At 42.2% G+C, this 24,862-nt stretch overlaps 1 protein-coding gene across 14 annotated transcripts in view; it reads left to right on the top strand.

The window, feature by feature from the left end:
• Positions 1 to 24,862, top strand: part of PXK (PX domain containing serine/threonine kinase like) — a 73,765-nt gene that overhangs the window by 38,807 nt on the left and 10,096 nt on the right. For 9 of the 14 annotated variants that reach the window (XM_053898315.1, XM_019469927.2, XM_019469933.2 and 6 more), the window contains 13 exons: positions 3,545 to 3,622; positions 4,155 to 4,228; positions 4,791 to 4,865; positions 7,819 to 7,923; positions 8,480 to 8,581; positions 10,048 to 10,209; positions 10,645 to 10,762; positions 12,021 to 12,099; positions 14,732 to 14,780; positions 20,029 to 20,106; positions 20,640 to 20,726; positions 21,177 to 21,246; positions 23,887 to 23,949. In XM_053898315.1, coding sequence (XP_053754290.1) covers positions 3,545 to 3,622; positions 4,155 to 4,228; positions 4,791 to 4,865; positions 7,819 to 7,923; positions 8,480 to 8,581; positions 10,048 to 10,209; positions 10,645 to 10,762; positions 12,021 to 12,099; positions 14,732 to 14,780; positions 20,029 to 20,106; positions 20,640 to 20,726; positions 21,177 to 21,246; positions 23,887 to 23,949 — 1,140 coding nt within the window. The remainder of the gene's footprint in view (positions 1 to 3,544; positions 3,623 to 4,154; positions 4,229 to 4,790; positions 4,866 to 7,818; positions 7,924 to 8,479; positions 8,582 to 10,047; positions 10,210 to 10,644; positions 10,763 to 12,020; positions 12,100 to 14,731; positions 14,781 to 20,028; positions 20,107 to 20,639; positions 20,727 to 21,176; positions 21,247 to 23,886; positions 23,950 to 24,862) is intronic. The other 5 variants (XM_019469945.2, XM_019469928.2, XM_019469938.2 and 2 more) reach the window with 2 other exon arrangements.

Below are 24,862 nucleotides of genomic sequence, written 5' to 3' on the forward strand. Positions count from 1 at the left end.
GCAGTGTAGCCATCTTCCTGCTTCAGACCTCAAACCTCCTCAGAATAGGGGATTTTTAATGTCCATTTTTAATGTCCATACAAAAGTCACTTGTACCAGAGATGAGGAGCTTGGATCCCTGTGACAGCTTTGTAGCATTTCCCCTCTGTGAACCTCAGGTCCTGATCTATAAAACAAGAAGAGGGGAAAGGGGAGTGGACAGGAAGTGGACAGGCCCTCTTCTACCCAAGAACCCTATGAGTAGGTCAGGCAGTAGTGCGCTCAAGTGGGGGTGTGGATTGTGTTCAGAACGAGAGCAGGATGCTTTGGGAAGTTGTAGGCCGCAGTCCGCTGTGCAGACCTCCACACATCTACTCCTGCTGTAGACCTCCTCTACTACTCCTGCTGTAGTAGATGGGGGATCTGGAGCCCAGCTGCTGGGCTGGAGGAGGCTGTTCCCTGTAATCATCATGGAGCTGGGATCTAGGAGCTCAGAGATTGCACATACTGGGGGCAACTGGTATATTCTGAGCTGAGAAGTCAGAGGTCTGTGGGAAGCACAGGGTGGGCCTGAAGGCATTGCTGTGCATTTCCTGCCTGGGGCTGGTTTATCAGCATTTCCTGAGCATGCAGTTTTTCCCCAGGTGTCAGTCAGTGTTCAAGAAATGAGAGCAGATGCCTTTCGTTTCGTGGATTTCGTGTTCTAATGGGAGAGAGCATCCACATCCATTGAACACGTATTGAACCCTTAGTTCTTGCTTTATCAAATATTTATTGCCTACTCTGTGTCAGGTGCTACAAATACAGCATTGAGGAAAATATAGTCCCCTACCTGCACCCCAAGGCACTTCTGCAGGGAGACTGACAGGTGAAGGCTATGGCAGAGTAGACATGGAGCAGCATCTTGAGGGTAGGGGTAGAGGGGCAGATGATCCAGATCTGAAGGTGGAGGAAGGCTTCCAGAAAAGTTGATACCTACGTGGAGATCTAAGGATAAGTAGAAGTTTGCCAGGCCAGAGGCAAGGGCCAGTGCTCCAGGAGAGAAAAAAATATTTCCATGTAGCTGTGGGCTTTTGCCCAGACTAAGACATAGCCTTCCAGCTGGAGTTCACAGTCTAATGGAAGAGAGTAGCCATACCTCAGGACAGTCCATGGTGAATCCCATAGGAGAAGGACACTTGTAGCTCTGGGAATGTACAGAGGATGGAGGGCCCAGGGAGACCTGGCTAGGGGAGCAGCAGATTTGGGTTGACCCTTGAAGGACAGGAATGGAAAATGCAGAGGGGTGGGGTCAGGCCAGTCTTCTGGGGGTCAAGGCAGGCAAATCTAGGTACCACATGTTGTGGAGGGGTAAAGACAGAAAGATAAGTTAAAGCCAGAGCTGAGTTAACACTAGATTTAGAAGCTTGGCCTTGGGGCGCCTGGGTGGCTCAGTCGGTTGAGCATCCGACTTCGGCTCAGGTCATGATCTCACAGTCTGTGAGTTCGAGCCCCACATCGGGCTCTGTGCTGATGGCTCAGAGCCTGGAGCCTGTTTCCGATTCTGTGTCTCCCTCTCTCTCTGCCCCTTCCCTGCTCATGTTCTGTCTCTGTCTCAAAAATAAATAAAAACATTAAGAAAAAAAATTAGTTTAAAAAAAGAAGCTTGGCCTTGATTTTGTTAGGAAATGGTGTGCTAGTAAATGTTTCTAAGCAGAGGAGTAGATGCTTACGATTGAAGTGCGTTGCCTGAATCTGGGGAGGGAGGGGATTCATACTGAAAGTGTAGGTATGTGATTTGCTTCACAATAAGTCATAGTTCAAGGGAAAGAAAATGTCCTTTCTGCAATTTCCTGATTCTCTAAGGTAAAAAAAAAAAAATCAGTTTTCCAGTCCTCAATTTATCAGTAACAAATTCAGCACGTTCTGTTTGTTGACAGCTATTTCCCCCATTCCTAGAACAACATGTGGTATGTAGTAGCATACGATAAATGTTGAATAAGGATTTTGCGGGAAATTATGAGTCACTGTTGGTTGTGAATGAACTGTCCTTTACAGCTCTTAGAATCACATTGTACTGCATTTAGAAAATTATTTTTCATGATCCTTCTCAAAGTTGATAATGATTTTCACTGAAAACAATGTGTTTTTAAGTTATGTTGAAGTTGTTTTAACGATTGTTTACATTCAAGTTGTTTTGGAAATGCTGAAACATTTTTATCAACATTAATTATAGAGGAGGTACAGAGGTCCCAGTGTTGATTATGAAAATTTTATATGCTTCTGCCATACTCGGTCCCTCCAGATGGTTTGTCACTTTGGGGTAGTTAGAACAAATGTAGGTGGAGTCAGTTTTGTATTTGATCATGTCTTGTTTTCTTCTGTGTGGATAGCATCAACACTTTATGTATCGAGTCACTAAACGAGTCGATTGTTTTCTTCCCCGAATCTCTTAACTCATAATGTGCTGTAAAATATATGACATTGTTTGCCAAGTGCTTGGCATGGTAATTCCAGACTAGGTCATTCTGACATATGGAGAGCATTTTTGCCGAATCTCTCATTCCTCACCAGTGTGCCTGGAATGTCATTCATGCTAGGTGGAGGTGAAATTCCACAGTGAACTTGCAGTGTTGCTGTTTGCTTTCAGGGATCTAGAGTGGCTTCATTTTCTCATTGCATTGAGGGAAAATAGCAAATTACAGATGTTGCTTTTTGCAGGAAATGTAAAAAGGCACAGTTGTTCTGATAATTTCTTAATACAGTGAACATTAAAGAACTTCCTCTTCTCATTGTCTTCTTAAAAGGGGGAAACGTTCTTACGATACATGAACACAAAAGAAGGATGGATTATTTTTCCAGTAAACAGGGGTATGGTAACTTCCCACAATAGAACTGTGTTGTTGCTGTACATAGATGTTTTTCTAAAACACTGGCTTTTATTTCCAATATATATTTAAGGCTAATCGCTTCTTTGTTGGTGAAAGCTGTAATTCCATGAGGAATGAAGACAGGATAAATATCACTTGGAGCAACATAAAGACTGTTCTGAGCTGACCTCAGATCACATTTTGAATTTTGTGCTTGGGTTGTGGCCTGGTGCATATAATGAAGTCCTGGCTTATGCCAACTAGTTTAGGTATTTTAGATCTTTCAGTTTAAAAAATATCTACGTATTTTTTTATATCATTAATAATTACTCTTTTTAATAAACTTTTTACTTTGGAATAATTTTAGACTTATAGAGTATAGAGAGTTTCCATATACCACCCCTCACCGAATTTTCCCTAATGTTAGCATCTTACATGACCATGGCACAGTTATCAAAACTAAGAAATCAACATTGGTGCATTACTATTAACTACAGATTCTATGCAGATTTCACTAGTGTTTCCACTAATGTCCTTTTTCTGTTCCAGGATCCAATCTAGAATCCTACATTGCAGTTATATCTGCAGATTTTTTTTTAATTAAGTTTTTTAAGAAGGTCATAGACCATAAGGATTTCATTTGCTAGAATAAGATCTTAAGCATATGGTACTTTCATAATAGGTTTGCCTGATGAGTTTCTAAAATGTCTTTGCAGAGATTGCCTTACAGCAAGTTTCCATGTTCTTCCGATCAGAACCAAAGTGGGAGGTGGTAGAGCCATTGAAAGACATAGGTGAGAAACTGGCATATGTCTAGTCTGTTAATACAGGTCACAGAACTGGACTCTTTGTCACACTTTCCTATCTGTATCCTGAGAAAGCTCTTAAATGCAGGTGATTTCTTTTTCTTTTTGCTTTCTGACTGCCTGGAGGTGCAGTCCATAATTTTTATACTTCATGAATCTTGGGCAAAGCACTACCTGAGGGTTTGGAGGGTAGTACTGTGTACTTTTAGGGCCCTCATTCATTTGCCATCACTCTTTCTCACTAAACTTTAACTTAAGTTTTCCTATTCCCGTGAATAGAATAGTTTCTTTGCCGTTGTTTTTGGTGTTTTTTTTTGGTGGGGTTTCTGGACTTTTTGTTTTGTTTTGCTTTTCTTAAGTACAGTCTTTCCCATGTCAACATTACCAAATGGTCATTTTGCTGGTGCCTGTGTTACTGTGGATAGTATTACCAAACTTAAGTTTTATTATTCTTTAGTTGATGATATTTCTGTTGGTGTAAAAATGATATGCTATAAATACATCTCTGCTTTTATGGCAGGTTGGAGAATAAGGAAGAAATATTTCTTGATGAAGATTAAAAATCAGCCAAAGGAACGGCTAGTGTTAAGCTGGGTAAGCTGGTTTTTTGCTTCAGTCTCATTTCAGGGACTTTAGCTGGGTTTATGAAAGCAGATATTGGAAAAGAGAATTAAGAAACTGTACTGTGCTCCTGAATGATGTATAAGGCCTCTTCAGTCCCACAACAAAAGAGAGTCATTTTGAGTCACTTTGCTTATTCATTTGGTTATATGGATGTGATATTATCTGATCAACTAGTAAACATCTGGAAAGAAACAGGAACAGCTTAAAATACTTCTGGAGCCTCTTTAGGATTGGCAATTTTGCAGTTTGTTTTAAGGAAGACATACTTGAACATTACTTTATGTTATATCTCTCACTTTGGGAGTTCTAGTGATTTGGTTAATGGAATTTGGTAAGAGTGTAGTTAAATCCTGGTACATATATGTTTATATTCTACCGCTCCAGAAAAGCCTTGAGGCAACAAAACTTAGTGTGGTTTTCATCTTTGGTTTACAGTCATATATTTGGGCAAATGAAAAAAGGGAAAGAGTAACAAGGAATTTTTCTTTTGATTACTAAGGCAACACCCTAATATTTCCCCCCATGTTTTCAGGCTGACCTTGGTCCCGACAAGTATCTGTCAGATAAAGATTTTCAGTGTCTAATCAAACTTCTACCTTCCTGTTTGGTGAGTACAAGCCCTTCTATTATTCTACGTACTGATGACAGATTCACAGTGTTTTCTTGTAGGTGACCATGGACAGACGAGCTGGAAATACTCTGTAGGCTCAACGGAATGGAGAGGTAGAGTGGATTTTAGTTCAGACTGAAATTGTTCAGGGCTACTCCCATAGTTCAGAGGCCATTTAAATGGCATTCGTGACATCTACACAAACCATGAAACATGATAATTTAAATGGTTATGTGTGTTTTAAACAAATGTCAGAGTAGGAAAGCACCCACTTTGTTCTTGATGAGGATGTTTATATCCATGGAATTGAAAGATCTGTTTCTAGCCTGAGAAAACAGAACTAATATAGATTTAGATAGGCTGGGTATGGGGAAGCACAAGAGCTCTTTTGCTGTCTGAGTCACTATTCTCACAGGCCAAATAGTTGGCCTTTAGGAGTGCCTGGTATTGTTTATGCTAATGTACATTTTGATCCAAGGCCTTTAGTGGAAAAAAACACATCAATATGTTTCAGAATATATGCAGAATGTCTTCAGGAAAAGACTAATCTGGCCAGAAAATTGAGTTAGTATTGATGTTCTTTATCTGTGGTCTGCATGAGGATGTAGGACCCTAGACTGAGTCATTCATGAGCACAATTATGCTGACCTGTCTAGTTGGGTTGGCAAGTTCGTTTTTGAAGATAGAAGGTCTTGTCAGGCTAGCAAAACCAAGCATTTAATGAAGTGTGATATGTAGCCAAGAAAAATGCTGTGGTCTTTGAGTGCGATTAGTTGTGTGACACAGGCTCTCAGCATTCAATTCCATTTTTTTTTTTTTTAATTTTGGTTTTCAACATTTATTTATTTATTTATTTATTTAATTATTTAGGGAACAAGTACACGAACAGGGGAGGGGCAGAGGGAGAGATGGAGTCACAGAATCCGAAGCAGGCTCTAGGCTCTGAGCTGTCAGCACAGAGCCTCAGGCAGGGCTTGAACCCATGAACTGTGAGATCACGACGACTTGAGCCGAAGTTGGACACTTAACCAACTGAGCCACCCAGACGCCCCTCCAAATTTCTTTTAATGGTTGTGGTTTTTTAAAAGGAGGTAGTACAGATAAGTGGTGCATGTTAAAATTGTGGAAAGTGAGAAAACATGGAAAAGCAAAAATAAAATAAAACTCACTTGTAATCCCAACCAACCAGAAGCATGAACCAAAATGTGTAGTTGTTGCTTTTCTAGAGCTTTATATGGTTATTTTTGAAAAATTAAATACATATTATTTTAAAACCTGATTTTTTGGTTAATGGTATACCATGCGCATCTTTTATGTTGAATACATGTAGTATAACATCATTATTCTGGCTCCATAGAATTGTCGTTGGCTTTACTTCAGTTTATTCAGCTAATCTTATACTAGACATTTGGACCACTTCCAGTTTTTTGTTCTTATTTAAAAAAAAAAAGCCACAGTGAACAATTCAGGCTAAACATTTGTACCCATCCTTAATTATTTTCATAAGATGATAAGAATTAATAAAGGAGATATTTTGAGACTGTATAAATATCCTGTTGTTACCAAATCCACTAGTTTTAGCCTCATTGAGATTTTCCAACTTCATCATTCTTCTTAGGTTTATGAGTTGGCACTCTAAGGAAGAGCCTTCCTATTCTCCCCTCTGTTTATATCGTATGGACTCAAAGATTTTTATTTTATTCATTGGGTTCCTTTTTGGGGTGATGAAAATGTTCTAAAATTAGGTTGTGTGGTAGTTTGTACAGCTCTGAATATACTGAAAATCATTGACTTGTGCACTGTAAATAGATGAATTTTAATGGTATGTGTGGTTATATTTCAATAAAGCTGTTAGAATGTCAACATCAATCATTTTGATGTGATGATCAGGAGAAACTTCATGATCAGTTACTGTATTTTTTGGACACACCCTTCCATCCATCCCCACCCCACTCAACCCCTGCCTCCCGATTCCTTGCACAGCTCAGCTCCTAAGGGTTTAAATTTTAATGTTATTCCTTTGAGCTAATGGTTATTGTAATATCTGTCTGAAGCCACTTTGTTCATGTAACCAAAATTCCAGGTCATACGAGGACTTTCCTTTCAGTCATTAAATAATTTGTCTCACTCTTCACCCCACTTGGTTGACTCAGTGTCCCCATCTCAGGAATACCCTGTGAATCGTCATATTGCACACTCCAGTAGAAGGATCGGAAGATTCTTGCAAGCTGCTTTTGATAAGGGCTTAAGATGCCAAAGGATGCTGCTTTTGCTTGTTTTCTGGCTTTTACATTCCCTGGCGTGGTACCGAACAGCAGTGTGAAATGTTAGGCAAAGCTGTGAATAAAGACACATTTACCCTGGTCCTCACTTGGCTGTTCTAGGATTTGGCTATAGTCTTTACCAGTTTACAGCAGCAGAATATTAAAACCACTGTCCCCCAAACTCAGACTTTCTCTTTCTTCCACCCTTTTGCCTGGGTTCTGAGAATGTGCATACCCAGGCAGATACCTTCACATGTAGAGCTCACCGTGCCGGTTAGCCACCTCCCTTTGTTTATGTTCCTTCTCTCATCTAAAGAACCAGGTGCACCCAGGTGGCTCAGTCGCTTAAGCGTCTGACTCTTGATTTCGGCTTGGGGTGAGATCGAGCCCTGCATGGGACTCCGTGCTGACAGCGGGGAGCCTGCTTGGGATTTTCACTCTCCCCCTCTCTCTGCCCCTCTCCCCTCACGCTCCGTCTCTCTCCAAATAAATAAACATTTTAAAAAATAAAGAACGAGGTGCTAGTTGATCATCTTGTAAGAAAATGCCATGTGTTCAGGGACATCCCCACATTTATGTGCAACTACACAGCTGAAATGGTACTTGTCTCTATGTAACCAGATTCTTATCTCAAAGGACCTAGACACTGATGTGAATAATCGTGAATTTCTTTCTTGTTTTGGCAGCACCCTTACATCTATCGGGTCACCTTTGCCACAGCTAATGAATCCTCAGCATTGCTTATTAGGATGTTTAATGAAAAAGGAACTTTGAAGGACCTGATCTACAAGGTACTTGTGCAAGTTCATGATCATAAGGACGTTCTCAAGTCCCTTCAGAACCTGTTGTTGATACTTGAGCTTTAAGTTTCCAGAAGTTAGGCCCTGGGGGCTTTATTTTAATTTTGATTTTATTTGGAATCTATTTTGACTTTAGCAATAAAACTGCCCAGTCTGGTAGAGCATTCCTTTCCCCACATGGAAGAAGGTTGGACACACAATGCTTAGGTCCATTACATTGTAGGCTGCTTTCTTAGGTCAGTTTTGAAGTTTGTGTCTTTCACTTAAGAAAGCAATACTGCAGTATCTCAGGAAAGTTGGAAAATAGGACTTTGGGGTCTGCCAAGGTCAAGACCTGTTTGATCTTCACTGGACTAGAGAAGGGATGGAACCCAGGTCAGCTTCTTTCTATCAACTGTACAGACCCTTGTATTTTAAAAAACCACCTCCTGTGAGTTGATCTCATCAGGCACCACCAGCTGCTCAGACTCCTCCCTGTTCCAGGAGGCTGTGTGCAGAATGTAAACCCTCTGCTGCTTTCTTATGTGCTCTTTGTTCTTTTCCAAAGGCAAAACCAAAAGACCCATTCCTAAAGAAGTACTGCAACCCTAAGAAGATCCAGGGCCTTGAACTCCAGCAAATAAAAACATATGGGCGGCAAATATTAGAGGTAAGAGGTATTTAATATTTGTTTAAGCTGCATTGGAATTTCATCCAGTTTACTGTATTCTTTTGGGAAAGTTCTTAGGCAACATCCAAAATAGTTTAAGTTGTCTGATCACTTATAAACTGATGGCATTGTCCCATTTTATCCCAAAAAGCAAATATTTGAGACCTAAGACAGCAGTTTAGATCTACAAAATTACCAAAGCTTAGCTATTGGAATTTAGTGTCTGATTTTTAAGAACTTTACTGTGCAGATACCAACTTTTGTGTTATGTTTGGTTGATCTTTATCTTTGTGCCAATATTGTTGGTTTTGTTTTGTCAATATGTAACCGTATGGCTCCCTTGCATAAGTGTAACTAGCATGAAAAGGCTTTCCCGTTTTCTTTCTACATCAGTATTCTCCAGGCTCCTTGGATTGTGAGACCCTATTAGTGAAAATAATTTAAACATAACCCCACCCCACCCCCCGCTGATGTTACATATATTTAACTATTATATGCGTACCCTACTACTAATATATGTTGTACATTATAAGTTAGGAAAGAAGGAGATTAAAAACAAAACAAGAAGAAGGAGAAGTTAAAGTGGCACCTGAGTGGCTCAGTGGTCCGACTCTTGATTTTGGCTCAGGTCATGATCTCACAGTTTGTGGGTTTGAACCCTGTGTCAGGCTCCATGGTGACAGTACAGAGCCTGCTTGGGATTCTTTCTCTCTCCCTCTCTCTGCCCCAACCCTGCTGACATGCGTGCGTGCTCCAAAGAAAGGAAGGAAGGAAGGAAGGGAGGAAGGAAGGAAGGAAGAAAAAGAAAGAGAAAAGGGAGAAGTTGTATCATTTTCTTCTAGTCCTTAGTAGATTGCCCTGGGCACCCCCTTTGGCTAGCACTGCTCTAGTTCACAAGGTCTTTGTGGGGGTTTATCTAGGGATCTGGATTACTGGATGAGCCACTGTTTATTAAATGGCAGGAAAAGTTTGCTTCTTTCTGTGGAAGCCGGTCATATGTTTCTGTTAATAAACAGCCCAGTATATTCTGAGAAGAGATTGGTCTAGAGATGTCTTCAGCTCAGACTCTTTTCCTGAATAACTTTGGCCGATGCCCTGACATGATAGCTTTACTCATCTGTGCAGGAGGATCAAGACTGTGGCCTGAAAAGAGCTGGCCCGTTGAGATCAGAAAGTGCTTAAAGTAGAGCTTTTTGGCACCAAAGGTGTTAACCCCAAGTATATGCAGACTGCTCCTCTGTTGTTTGGAAATGAGGGAGCTTATTGTTGTGTCTCATAGCTGGAAAGCATTCAGCATCATCGCCTTCTCCAAAGAAATGGATGGAAGTGGCATTTTTCTTTAGGAATCTCCTCAGTGACCTCTTTGGTTTTGCTTCACAATGTATTGACTTAAAATACAAATTTAACCTGTCTCATAGCTGAATGAATTGGGGGAGAAAATGTAACCTATACATATTTTTTAATAGGTACTGAAGTTTCTACATGACAAGGGATTCCCTTATGGGCATCTGCATGCCTCCAATGTGATGCTAGATGGTGACACTTGTCGGCTGCTAGACCTTGAGAATTCTTTATTGGGCCTTCCTTCCTTCTACCGATCCTATTTCTCACAGTTCAGGAAAATCAATGTAAGTTGCTAAAAGTAACAAAACAGCAAGTTCATTTTTTGGTCTAAATTGCCCCCGTGCAGGACCCATGATCTGCGCATGTAAGAAATATGCACTAAGCAGTGAGAGGTACAGGCAGGGTAGGCCATGCCTCTTAGCCCTCTTCCTCCTACAGAGCATCACTGTACCTCCAAGAGCCTTGTTGAAATGGTAGATGGGACACGGAGAGATGTAGAATCACTGACTGGAAAACAGTGGAGAGTAGGACCAAGATCTTGAGTCAAAGTAATGCCTTGTGAGCTTTTGCAAAAGGCTTTGGAGTTGTGTTTTCACTACCAGTTGTGGGTGGAGTTGCCCCTGGGCCATGTTTCTCAGTGGAAGTGTAGGAAAGGAGCATTGGAATTCACAAACCCAAACTGAAGGATCACCACGCTGCTGCTGTCTTGTCTTCCACAGACATTGGAAAGTGTGGACGTCCACTGCTTTGGCCACTTACTGTATGAAATGACTTATGGACGACCGCCAGACTCAGTGCCTGTAGACTCCTTCCCTCCTGCACCGTCTATGGCTGTGGGTTAGTATGGGGTTTGAAGGAGTCTTCTGGGCCCTGGTAGTCTGCAGAGTTACTCACCCCCTTTCCAGAGTCCAGGAAGGACCCAGAGGAAGTTGGCATGCTCCACAGTCAATCAAATCCAATTTAAAATTCAACAAAGTCTGAGCAATTTATTTACATGCACTTCACTAAAAATTCATATGGCTTGTCCATTTGTCAGGCTATCTGAAACCTCAGGAGATGTTTTGTAACTGTTTTTAGAATTTTGAAAGTAGGTTGTAAAAAGAAGTATGGCTGGACTGAGTCTGATAGAAAAGCAGAAACCAGGAGCAGGCAAATTGAAGGCAGCCTTTCGACTCGGGCAGGTGTTGGGAGCCAGACTGAGGCCGAAGTGGGACCTGCAGGGAACAAGAGAACCAGGGGCTGGACCTCTTATAAATAAAAGCCTGGCAGGACGAGCGTGAGGAGGGGTAGGCAGGTAGACAGATGCCTGGAAAATTGGATCCAGGAGTTCTTCCAGCATTACTGAGGGGACCGAGGAGAGTCCGAGGCCAGGTGGGAGACACCTTTGGTAGAGGGATGTAGGAACTGATGCACACTCATCCAGGGACCCTTTCATGCCCTCCACAGCCAGCTCAGAACTCACTGCTAGAGCACTGAGAAGGGAGGGCAGGGTAGCTCCTGGACCCCCAAGTCTTCAAGATCTGCAAGCTAAGCCTCCACCAAGTGTTAGTTCTGTGTCAAATGAGGTGGCTCAAAAGAACAGGCCCTGAGACGACTTTGTGTTGAGTTTGAACAGCTGAAACTCAACAGTGACCTGTGAGTAGAAAAGTCTGGCTGCTTTTGTTTATATATCATCCAAGGTGTTGGATGATGAGGTATCAACAGTTGGCATTTTGTGTGCTGGTTTTGATTAAAGGCACACAAGCAGCAAAATGTCTTTCAAGTTCAGAATTTTCTGTGTGGTGTTTACTTCTCTTTTAAGAGAGCAAACACTTTTATGAATGATATCTTGAGTCCTTCCTCCAATTATCTTTGAGATATATTTAGCTTTCTGTCAGCATGTGGTTTCTGAACCATTTATTTTGAGTCATCGGTAACATCCATGGTGCCAACATCCCCCTCCCCCGTGTATGCCATCTGTCTGTGCGTGAAGAGTTTTGACACCATCCTGATCAGCCTGCAGACAGTTGTTGCGAAGTGGTGTCAAACTTTTCATCACCAAGTGGATTTGCCAGCGTGTTCTGTGGAACTAAAATGTGTATCTGTTCATTTCAAGTGGCCGTGTTGGAGTCTACGCTGTCTTGTGAAGCCTGTAAAAATGGCATGCCTACCGTCTCCCGGCTCTTACAGATGCCGTAAGTCAATCATATGCCTTGGTTGTAATCTTCATAACTGTGTCGAACACCAGCCTACTAACCCAGGTGCTTGGTACCATAGTAAATACCCAATCGTGGTCCTTGCAGAGTTAGAGTGACCTGCTTGCTGTTGGTCACTTGCAGCATGATATCATGACCTTTCCTCGTGACCTCTCTGCTACCGTAGTCTGATGGCTCTGATTTCATGTCCACACTCTCACACGTGTCTCTCCCTGTCGGTGTTAGCATCGTGTGTGTGTACACATGGCATCCCCCCACCTAGGAAATCCTGACAGAGGGCTTGCTCGAGCGCTGTCCTTTATGGCCCTGTTTCAGCACACCAGTTGGCCCTCAGCTGTGACTGGTTCACAAGTCATAGGCCTCAGTGGATCCAACTCTAAGAGGAGGGTAGCACATTTCTTGCCTCCCATGCACTTGTTTGTTCCTTTGCTCCCTGAGTAACATTTATTAAACATCTGACATGTACCAGACCTTGTGCTAGGGGCTTAGAGCTCAGAAGGCATTCTCCCTTAAACTGGGTTATGAATAGTTAAGCAAGATAATTGAAATAGTACTTTGGGGCCTTGCCTCTCAGTATATTTTCTATCCCTTCTTAGAGAGGCAGCAGGTGGTTAAGTAGAATGTGTCTGAGGCTTAGACATAACCTCTAAGGGTTATGGGGGTGGACCTAGCTTCACCACTTCTACCTGGGTGACCTTTGGCAGGTTTCCTGCCTAGAAGCTGAGTTTCCTTATCTGTAAAATGAGGATGATAATAGGACCCACCTCAGAAGGTTATTGGGAGGATTTAATGAGATGATTCCTAATAAAGTGCCAGGTACTTAATAAGTGCTTTTTATTTTATTTTATTTTTAAAGGAGTTCTCTCTCTTTTTCTTTTTTTTTTTTAAAGTTGATTTATTTATTTTGAGAGTGAAAGAGAGAGAACATGTGAGTAGGAGAGGGGCAGAGAAAGAGAGAGAGAATCCCAAGCAAGTTCAACCTTGTCAGCTTGACTCCCGGAGCCCGACTTGGGGCTTGAACCCATGAACTGTGAGGTCATGTCCTGAGCTGAAATCAAGAGTCGGACGTTTAACTGACTGAGCCCCCCAGGCACCCCAATAAGTGCTTTTCAAATGTTCATTATGATTAATACTGGTTCAGCTTATCTTTTGTGAACATGACATGCCATGCAGTGTGCCCAGTGCTTTGTCTGTACCAGCTTGCTGTAGAACACATGTACTCAGGAAACAATAATGTAGGGAACAGGGCAGGACTTAGCTGGAAGTGCATACAGCCAGAACTCAGAGGAGGTTGTGGTAAGTTCAGGTTCCTCGTGTTTAGAGAGGGTCTGCTATAGCCCAGGTGCCGTCCTAGGCCCCAAGGAAGCTGGTGCTGAGGCAAGCAGCCCAAGCCCTTGCCCTGAGGATGTGACATATTAAAGTTCTGCTGACACTGGCATGTCCCTCTCCCAAGCATCCTCCTTTAACAGCAATGTGAATACAGAAGAATAGATCCAGTTAGGGAAATAAAATAATTTTCACACAAACTGGTAGAGGAAAATGCATTTGTGGTTAGGGAATAGCCCGTATCCATGTTGATTTACTTGGATTTGCATTTGCAGCCCCCCCTTCCGCCCCCCGAAGCTCTTCCATTCTCCACCCCGTCTTCCAGTGCTAAAGTGAATCCAAATTGTTTTTTCCTCACTTAAGTCTTTCTACCGTGTGGCCTTCAGCCTTGCGAAGAATACTTGAATATATGAAGACGCGTGAGCTATGTTCAGTTAAAACATGTTTTCTGGAAGTAAATGGACCTGTGGCCTGGACAGGAGAGTTATGTCTCCACCTCCAGAGCCACCCCAGGAGCACTGTGGGGAAAAGTTAACGGTGTCATTTCTACTTGTGACATACTTCCTGTTTTTTAGAAAAGGGGAGACTCCTCAAGGAAAGAATCACGTACAGCCATTTGGGCACTATCCAAGCAGCCATTTAAATTCTCCCAACTGTTTTAGTCAAAGCAGTTCAGAATTCCTCATGCTGTTGTTTTTAGTAACACAATATTTTAAAAAGACTTATTTATTTTATTTTTAGGGAGAGAGTAAACAGGGGAAAGAAGGAAAGGGGGAGAGAGAAAGAGTTTTATCCTCCTCTAGTTTTTAAAAAAAGGCGGGGGCGGGTGTGGGAAATTGGTTCTTCTGTTTAGCAATATCTACTGTGTACATTATTTGCAATATAATAAATATAGTAATATAATGAAATAGTAATATAAGGATTTGCAAAACTGATTTTTTTAAAGCATTATTGCTTTGCTGTATAGCAGGAGACGTCTTCTGTCCCACAGGTGGGGAAATAACCTTCAGTACAGGGCTGACCCAGTCTCTTCCTGGTATAGCCCCTCTAATATTAGGGAATAGGGGCAGCGGGGGTGAGGGAGGAGGCTCTGAGGTTTTTCCGAGGTCAGCCTGGGTGGCCTGTAAACTCCTTTGAGTTTGTTGATAAGCATGAACAAACTGGTAGATTGGGCCAGGGCCGAGAGATGTGGTGGGAACCTCATGGGCTAAAGATGTCTCATTCCATTTTGATCTGAGAGGACACCTGGCTTATGAAAACTTTTTTTTATTTCTTTTCTTTACAGGTTATTCAGTGATGTTTTACTAACCACTTCTGAAAAGCCACAGTTTAAGGTAAAGCAAATCGTATCATTTTTTTGGTTTGTGACATATATGAGTTGATTTTGAAACTTCGTGCTTTTAAAAAAAATTACTGAGGTAGAACATGATGATTCGATATTTGTGTACATTATGAAATGATCTCCAATCCTAGTTAACATCTATCGCTATACATAGTTTTCTTGTGGTGAGAACTTTTAAGATTTAGTCTCAGCAACTCTCAACTATACAATACATTAATAATACTCACCATGCTATACATTATATCCCATGACTTACTCATTCTGGAACTGGAAATTTGTACCTTTTGGCCCCTTCACCCATTTCATCTGCCCCCTTCCCCCTCCCCAGCCCTGGCAAGTCTGTTCTTTGTCAACAATCTGTCCTCTATGAGTTTGGGTTTGGTTTTTGTTTTGTTTTTAGATTCCACATATAGGTGAGATCATATGGTATTTGTCTTTCTCTGACTTATTTCACGTAGCATAATACCACAAAGCTCCATTCATGTTGTTGTAGATAGAAGGATTTCTTTCTTCTTTTTTATGGTTGAGTAATATTCCATTGTATATACCCCCATTTTCTTTATCCATGCACCCGTTGATGGACGCTTAGATGTTGGCTATTGTAAATAATGCTGCAGTGAACATGGGAGTGTATATCTTTTCAATTTAGTGTTTTCATTTCCTTCAGATATATACCCAGGAGGGGAATTGCTGGATCATATGGTAGTTCTATTTTTAATTTTTTGACAAACCTCCATACTATTTTGCCTAGTGGCTGTACCAATTTACATCTCCACCAGTAATGTACAAGCTTTCTCTTTTCTGCACATCCTGATCAAAAGTTGTTATTTCTCAGGGCGCCTGGGCGACTCAGTCAGTTGAGCGTCCGACTTTGGCTCAGGTCATGATCTTGTGGTTCACGAGTTTGAACCCTGCGTCAGTTCTGTGCTGACAGCGCAGAGCCTGGAGCCTGCTTCAGATTCTGTGTCTCCCTCTCTCTCTGCCTCTCCCCTGCTTGTACTCTGTCTCTCTCTCAAAAATAAATCAACATTAAAATTTTTTTAAAAGTTTTTTCTCATCTTTTTGATAATAGCCATTGTAACAGATGTGAGGTGATACCTCTTGTGGTTTTGGTTTGCATTTGCAGGATGATTAGTGATGTTGAGCACCTTTTCATTACCTGTTGGCCATTTGTGTGTCAAGTTAGTGCTTTTTTAAAGCAAACAAAAGAAGGTACAATATTTTTTTATTGGCATATAGTTAACATACCATATCCTCTTAGTTTGCATACATCAAAGTGATTTGATATTTTTAATTTTTTTTTCCTTTTTTCTTTAAAGAGAGTGCAAGCAGGGGAGAGGGACAGAGGGAGAATCTTTTTTTTTTAATGTTTATTTTGAGAGAGGGAGAGAGAGAGTGTACATGTGCACAAGCCAGGGGAGGACAGAGGGAGAGGGAGAGACAGAATCCTGAGAAAAATCCATGGTCAGCATGGTACCCAATGCAGAGCTTGATGTCACAACTGTGAGATCATGACCTGAGCCAAAAGAGTCAAGCTTAACTGACTGAGCCACCTAGGCGCCCGATATTTTTATACGTTATGAAATGATCCCCACGATAAGTCTAGTTGCCATCTTTTACCACACAAAGGTATTAAAATGTTATTGACTGTATTCCCTATGCTGTATATTATATACCCATGACTTACTTATTTTACCTAAGCTTACTTAGTTTAGGTACAGTATTTATAATAGTGAATATTTGAAAACAATCATAATGTTTTACAATTAGGGAATAATTTAATAATTATGGTACATCTGTTTAATAAAATGTTTTTTATCTAATAAAAGTAAATTTTATTTATTTACTGTTTATTTATTTTTGAGAGAGAGTATGAGCAGGGGAGGGGCAGAGAGAGAGGGAAACACAGTATCTGAAGCAGGCTCCAGGTTCTGAGCTGTCAGCACAGAACCCAGTGTGGGAGCCTGAACCCATGAGCTGTGAGATCATGACCTGAGCCAAAGCCAGTCGCTTAACTGACTGAGCCATCTAGGTACTCCCAAAAGTCAAACTTATAAAGACATGTAGTAGCACGGAAAATGATTATTTGGGCTTAGGGGGAAAAAGCAGGATATAAATACAATGTGTGAATATCTGTGTCAAAAAAAAAAAAAAAAAAAAGGAATACTTGTGTCTAGAGAAAGGCAGGAAGGAAATATCCTGGGAAGTAGCAGTGTTGTGTAGTATCATGGAGAGAAAAAGCTCAGGTTGATGCCTTACTGTGCTTTTTTCATACCAGCCATTAATCTGAGGCTGGTTTTCTCAGACATGACATTTGACATTTTGGGCCAGATAGTTGTTTGCTGTGGGGGGCTGTCCTGTGCATTGTCAGAGGTTAAGCAACATCGCTGGCCTGTACCCACTAGATGTGAGCAGTACTTCCACCCCACACATTGTGACAATAAAAAAGGTCTCCAAAAATTGTCCAGTGTCCCCTGGAGAGAAGAGGGGGCAAGACTACCCCCATTTGAGATCCAGTCATCTATGGGCCTAATCTTTGAGTTGATGTTTACTCAGTGTGTACAGTTGATGAGTAACACCTGTTTATTGTCCTTGGTCAACTGAGATGATCTATGTGAGCGCCTGGTTCAGGGCCTGGCTCTCCTCAGTGCTCATGGTTGAGTTTGCTTTGGGCAGTAGAATGAAGGCTGATTCTTTCTCCTCTCCATATTCTAAAAGAAAATGTAATACTATTATTAAATTCAATTTAGGAAAAACAATGGGATCAGAAGATTGTACAGGAGAGGAAGAAGCTTTCCTCTGTCCTGTTTTTTGCCAGTCCAAGGAGTTCCAACAAAAACAGCTTATTTGGATCTGAAGTAGGAAAGAAAAACTCTTAAGTTCTCTTCTTCACTGACACTCCTCAGGAAATATATTCAGCCTTGTAAATAAACATGTCCTTCCAAGCCCTGAAAGTCCAGCCCAGGATTATTATTAGACCTTGTTCTTTCTCTGAATCAGAGCATCTGTGCAGCAATGACAACGTGATTTTAAAAACCAAGGTTAATTTCTTGTATGTGCACTTTTTTTCTGGAAAGAGACACAAGAAACTGGTGACATTGGTTGCCTCCATAAAGGAGAACTAGGTGGCAGACTTCTTACTGTGTATGTACCCTTTCATATCTTTGAATTTTGAACCCTATTACCTACTCAAACATTTTTTAAAAGAATAATAGAGACAAAAAAGTTCAGTGTGATCCAGGTGTCTTGTTTCTCAGGCCTGAGCTCCTTGTGGCTTGAGAAACTAATAAATTAAGAGATGACAGGCTCAGAAGCATACCAGGTACCAGGCTATAGTTAAGAGTATCTTCTGGCAGGAAAAAGCTTACTCTTGGGAAATTTAGAAAGTAAATCTTTCACAGAGAAAATTCCTCTGAAGTTACAAAATATTAAAATATTATAATTACTTGAATTTGTGTGTGTGTGTTCATTCCAATAAGCTGTATATATTTTTTATTTTTTATTATAAGTGTACAGTTGAGTAGTGTTAACTGTATTTACATCTGTTGTGTAACATATCCCTGGAATGTTTTTATCTTGCTAACTGAAACCCAAGACCCATCAAACAACTCCCCGTTAACCCATCCCCAGCCCTTGGCAAATGCAATTCTACTTTTGGCTTCTAGGACTTTGACTATTTCAGATAACTCATATGAAATGGAAGCACACAGTATTTGTTCTTTTGTGACTGGCTTATTTCAGTCATGTCCTTTAGGTTCATCAATGTTGTAGCATGTGACAGGATTTCCTTCTTTTTAAAGGCTGAATACTATTCCACTGTGTGTCTTAACCACATTTTGTTTAGCCATTCCTCTGTTGGTGGACATTTAGGCATTTTTTACCTCTTGGCTATTGTGGATAATGCTGCAATGCACTTGGGTGTGCAAGTATCTCTTTTAAGATCCTGCTTTCAATTCTTTTGGATATATATACCGAGAAGTGGCATTGCTGGATCGTATGGTAATTCCGTTTTTAGTTTTTTGGAAACCTCCATGCTGTCTTCCACAGCAGCTGCACCATTTTACATTCCTACCATCAGTGTGGTGGGACTCCGATTTTTCCACATCCTTGCCAACACTCGTTATTTTCTGTTGGTTTTGGTGGTGACCATCCTATGTGTATGAGGTGAGATCTCATCGTGGTTTTCTTTTGCAGCCCTCTAATGATGAGAGGTGTTGATTAATCTTTTTGTATACTTGTTGGCCATTTGTAAACCTTTGGAGAAATGTCTCTTCAGGCCCTTGACCCATTTTTTCCCCTTAGATTTTCTGATTTTTTTTTTTCAGCTTTATTCTAGTATAATCTATTTTTTTGTGACAAATCCATTTTTTAGTTGGGTTGCTTTTGTTGTTGTTGTTGAGTTTTAAGAGTTCTTTATATATTTTGGCTCTTAATCCCTTATGAAATATAGGATTTCCAGTGATTTTCTCCCATTCCATAGGTTCCTTTTTACTCTGTTGATTGCTTCCTTTGATGTGCAGAAGTTTCTAAAAAGTTCCATCTGTCTGTCTCTGCTTTTCTTGCCTTTGCTCTTGGTGTCTCGTCCAAAATCACTGTCAAATCCAGTGTCATGAAGCTTTTGTTTTGTTCTAGGACTTTTATACTTTTAGGTCGTTCGTCCAATTTTGAGTTAATTTTTGCATATAGTATAAGGTAGGGGTCCAGGCTCATTCTTTTACATGTAGATATTCAATTTTCCCAGCAGCATTTATTGAAGATACTGTCTTTTCTCTACTATGCCCCTTCTGGCACCCTAGTCAAAGATCATTTGACTGTACACATGAGGGTTTATTTCTAGGCTATTCTGTCTCTTTGGTTTGTGTATCTGTCTTTAAGCCTGTATAACATTATTTTGATTTGTGTAGTTTTGTATTATATTTTGAAATCAAGAAATGTGGTGCCTCCAATTTTGGTCTTTTTTTTTCAAGATGGTTTTGGCAATTTGGAGTCCATTGAGTATTACTTGAATTACTTGAAACATGTTTATTTATGCATTTTATATATTGCTTAAAAATGGTAATGAGATAAGCATGATGGGGATGCCAGAGGTGTTCAGGATAGTATTCAAGTGGGTATTTTGTAACTGATTTTATTCCAGATGCCCTCCTTCATGATAACCAACTGCTCCTTTATCAAAACCAGGACTTGAGAACATCTCTGGCCATTTAACTCAGTGGATTATGTACTTTTTCTTCCTTCAGATTCCCACAAAGTTAAAAGAGGCATTGAGAATTGCCAAAGAATGTATAGAAAAAAGACTAATTGAAGAACAGAAGCAGGTAAATTGCTAGTAGTTCCTTATTGTTTTTTCATCTTTCAGTTTTCACATCCTGTGCCATAGTATTCACAGTGACTTACTTTTGACTGGCTGTTCAATCCATAAACATTTCTTGCATCCTCACTCTGAACTGGACTCCATGCTCAATGCTGTGAGAGAGCCAGATGCTTCACAGTCCTTCCCTCAAGGTGCTCAGCTTATGGGGAAAACAAACATGCCTATGAAGGGTGGTCAGCATTTCTGATTGGGGCAGGCAGTATGGTGGGGGGGCACATGTGGTCCTTACTCTAAAAGTGCTAGGAGCCACACTTGTCTTCTATAGAAGAGGGAAAGGCAGGAAGGAACGGGGAAAAATGGAAAAGGTCTTCATCTTCTGGCATACTCTTTTCCCAAACATCCAGACCCGAGCTTGGAGGCAGACAGGCTGAGCAAGGAAGGAATTTTCATCCAAATAATTTGATTTGGCAAAACATGTTAGAGATTTTCATTAACATAGGATATACTTACTTTGTGGTGAATTGTGGTCTCTTAAAGATTCACCAGCATCGAAGACTGACAAGAGCTCAGTCTCACCATGGATCTGAAGAAGAGAGGAAAAAGAGAAAGATCTTAGCTCGAAAGGTAAGCCTGATGTCTCTGAATTCTCTCTGTGAATTCTTGACTACATGTGAAGAAAGTTCTTAGGTTAATAGTGCATGTTTAAAGACAAGATTTTGTGCTATGTCTCCTTGAAAGCTAAAACTAGTTCCAGATGACTGGTTTGCAGCTTTTAAAAAAGAGCCATATAATATCAGCAGAGAAATGGACCATATAGTTTCCTGGCTTGCTGGGCTGATTACAGCCTAATGTAATTGAGGAGAATGACTGGCTTGAGAAAGTACACTCAGCATTCTTGGTTTTGTTCCCCCTTTGTTTGTGGCTTGTGGCTTCTTAACTGTATTAAGTTATGAGGTCAAATATGACCTTGTATGTAGCTAGTTTAACTTTGTGCCTGGAAAATATTTGTATTCTAACTCTCAGCTTCAGTGTGTTTATGCTTTACTTTTCCCCATCTCTCTTTTATTTTTAAAGAAGTCAAAACGGTCTGCTGTTGAAAACAGTGAAGAGTATTCAGCAAAATATAGCAACTCCAATAATTCAGGTAACTGGTTAAAGATTATCGTGGGGCCCTAGGACCCAAAGGTCAGGACTTGGAGTCGTTTTTGGTTTCTGGTGGCCAGAGACTGGGCAGTGTAGGGAACAGAAGAACCTTGCCCCTAGTGAAGGATTGTGACAACATGCATGGGCTCACAGGACTCAAGTGCTGGAAGAATCCTCTGAGGTTATGGGGTAACACAGCCTCCTCATTGATAGTGAGACTTGATCAACCAAAGATGAGCATTAGCCATGGTTGAAAAACCAATTCAACTTACAACACAAGGCCTCCTGTTTGTCAGTAGAACCTACATGAACACAACCCTGAGTCCTGCCCTGTACTTCGGTCCCCACATGGTGGGAGGATGTGCCCTCATATGTGGGTTAAGGAATGGACTCAACAGTGTGTGGGGATGGCAAGAAGCATCCTTCCAGAAGGACTGTGGTGGTACAGAGAGGACTATCCTGGACTGGCAGTCCTAGCTGTCACTCCTGGTGACCCCTTGCCCAGCCCTGCTGGCCTTGGGCCTTAATGTCTCCATCTTTGGAAATCAGAGCCAGATTAAATGATCCCTTGGAGACTGCCAGTTCTTCCACCTTATGCACTTTTTGAATCTTTTTTTTTTTCCCCTTCCACCTTATGCATGTATCCGAGGTAGAGTTCCACATAGAGAAGGAAAGGCTTCATCTAACCCGAAGCAGCTTTGGCTTAGCCCGGAGGGCCAAGGAAAGGGGAGGTTTTGTTAGGTTCAGGGAAAGCTGCATATACTTTCAGGCAGGAGAAGGGCCAAGCAGAGAGAGAGAGAAGCTGAAGTTGTATGAGAGAATGGTAGGGGGCTGGAAGGCCAAGAGGTTAGCTGCAGGACCCCAACTGTCAGTCTCACCAGGGAGGAAGCCCATCCATCTCTTCTGGGATGTAGGAGCCAGGAGGGCTGGGTGAAGAGGCAGAGACATTTAAAAGTAGAAGGAAGGGAGGACATCGAGGGTGTTCCCAACTCATGCCTTCTCAGGTCTCTGCACAGTCAGTGAGGAGATGGCTGCCAGGGAGCACAGGACCTGAAGGCCAGACCAGCCGAAGCCAGAGATCACAGGCAGTGTGGGAGGGGCTGGAAGTTGGGAGAGTTGGGCTGGAAGTCACCCACTCCAGGAAGAGGGGAGAATGTGCTGATACCACTGCCTGCAGCGTTCAGCCGCCACAGAAGGGAAGAGAGGCGGGAAGCCCCAGTGAGGATGAAGGCCTGCTTCTCAGATACAGCAGCTGCTGTGGCTGGCGGGTAATTCCAGAGCTAGAGGTCTCTTTTCTCCATGGTTGATGCAACGGACATGGGCCAGTCTTTGTCATCATTAGGCTGAAACTCATGTCTCCAACCAGCATGTCTGACAGACATTCTGTCCGGCAACTAATTTTTTCCAAGCAGAGAAAGCCTGGCTCAGGGTCCTCCACCTTCCCGAGGCCCGGCCTGCCTGCAAGGTTCTGGGCCAGATGCAGCCAGATGAGATTCCAAGGACTCCCAAGACCCCACCGCACCCTCAAGGTGTTCAGGAAAGCCAAGTAGCAGTTGGCAGAAATGTAAACATTATCTCCAGACCCCACTGGAATCACAGATTTGGTCCCCTTTAAAATCTATGCTGGCACAACAAAGCAGTGGGAAGACAGGATGGGTTGGGTTTTGCCTCCTTTTTCAGTAAAACGCCTCTCATATTTAAACAGGGTGGTGAGAGCATATTGCGAATAGTGAAAAGCCACTCGGCTTGAGGGAGGTGCAGTTTAATTCAGACATTTTTCCTCATGCCCAGCGTCCATGCCATGTCCAACCTGTCCTGTGGGCAGTGGGTGAGGTGATGGTTGGAGGCTTCTCAGGGACATGATCACAGCCACCCCTGGAGCCTCGGTTAACCCTTCCATAGGACCTCTGTGTCAGGGGACAGCCTTCATGTTGCCACAGAAGGGCTTATGTAGGAGCCTCTATCTGCTTATTGGGCCACTTCTATGTCAGGCCAGGAGGATATTCTCTGGAGACTTCTGAGCAATGGGGAGATGCTGAGAACTTGAGAATATGGGGAATATGCATATTGTTTTAATGTAAATAATGGTATTTGCTGGATTTCAGCTAAGAAGAGGCCTGGGAGACCCACACACTGAATAGGCTGACCCTACCTAATTGATGAAATGGAACTTCTACAGAGAACATTGCTAGGTGGATGCTGTGGGGAACTCTCACTTCTTTGGAGAGGCCTCCACTGGACTGCTCTGTCCCTCTCTGTTTCTCTCTGTCCCCTGTATTGCTTGTGGCCATTGTCATTTGGCGTTCATTATCCAGGGACAGAAGCTGGGTCAGGAAAAGATACTACAGCCAACTGCACAAGTCGTTGACAGCTCAAAGTTGTTTTCAACCAGGCAGAGTGTGGGGAGCAGTGGGTGGCAAAGAGCCTTCAGTGGCCTGGGGAGGAAGCATGCCCTACACTGCAGTGATAGCCTGTGGTCACTGACTCCAGCCTCTGAATTCCCTGTCCCCCCTCATCTTTTACCATAAGGCCCACCCACTAAGCCACGTGCAGATTCTCAGGCAATGGTGGGTCCCAGCTCAGGCCAGATTCTAGGTGTCCGTCTTTGTCCCCATGAGGGTTTCTCTGTGTTTTCTCTTAGCAGGATCTGGGGCCAGCTCACCTCTCACATCCCCGTCATCACCGACTCCACCCTCTACAGCAGGTGAGTGATGGAGGCAAAGTAACCCTCTGCCATCCTCTGACCCAGCAGGAGGAGGAATGGGGCCCTTTCTCTTCCTGCCTGGGCCCAAGTGTGTCAGGGGTCAGACAGTACCTGCCTCCTCCAGAGAAAGCAGTGGGACTGCAAATTGGAAGAGCTGAGGGTCTAGATTTCCAAATTCAGACTTCACAGGGAGTGGAATAGTTGATTTCAGAGGCAGTAGCCACCCTCTGCTTCTAGCCAGCTCTCTTGCTGAAAAGCCTCACGCAGGGCTCCTCAGATCAGAGCTCGCCTCGGTACATGCTGAGCTGAACAAAACAGTTGCTCTGCTGCCCAGGCGCCTTGTTCTGCCAGAGCTGTCTCCTCAGGGAGCCCAGCCACAATGTCTGTGTGGTCACAGAGCAGAACTGGTGAGATGCCCAGGTGTGGTAGTGACCTAAGCACCGAACTTCTGATTTCCCGATAACTGTTGGTGCTCTGTTCTGCTCTGTAACACGTTTAGTCCTGGGAATATTTTTGTGGCCTTTGTTTTGCCTTTGTGAATTAAATCAGATTACGATGAGTTTTGTTTGAAAAATGTAGAAAGAATTTATCTTGGGGAATATTTATAAAAATAATCTCCAATTTCGTGGAATAGTCTCATGATGCTCTTTCCCTCTTTCCTATTTGAACTAATATCTCTTCCCTGACCATTTTGCTAGCCTCATAAAAACACATTGGGATACCAGTCATATTTCTTTTCACTTCTTAAAGGAACCAGATGTTTTCGATGTCAGAGGAGCTGGTTCTGCCATTCAGAGCTTGTCAGCTGTGCATGGAAGAGTTGCTGCAGCTGTCTGAAGGGAGGGTCATTGCCTGGGCTTGATTTATGAGCTGACAGTTCCATGTTCATCAAGGATTAAGGCGGTACCCAGGA

The sequence above is a fragment of the Panthera pardus genome, unplaced genomic scaffold (assembly GCF_024362965.1).
Source record: "Panthera pardus isolate Hobbes unplaced genomic scaffold, ASM2436296v1 HiC_scaffold_8, whole genome shotgun sequence".
Taxonomy (NCBI): domain Eukaryota; kingdom Metazoa; phylum Chordata; class Mammalia; order Carnivora; family Felidae; genus Panthera; species Panthera pardus.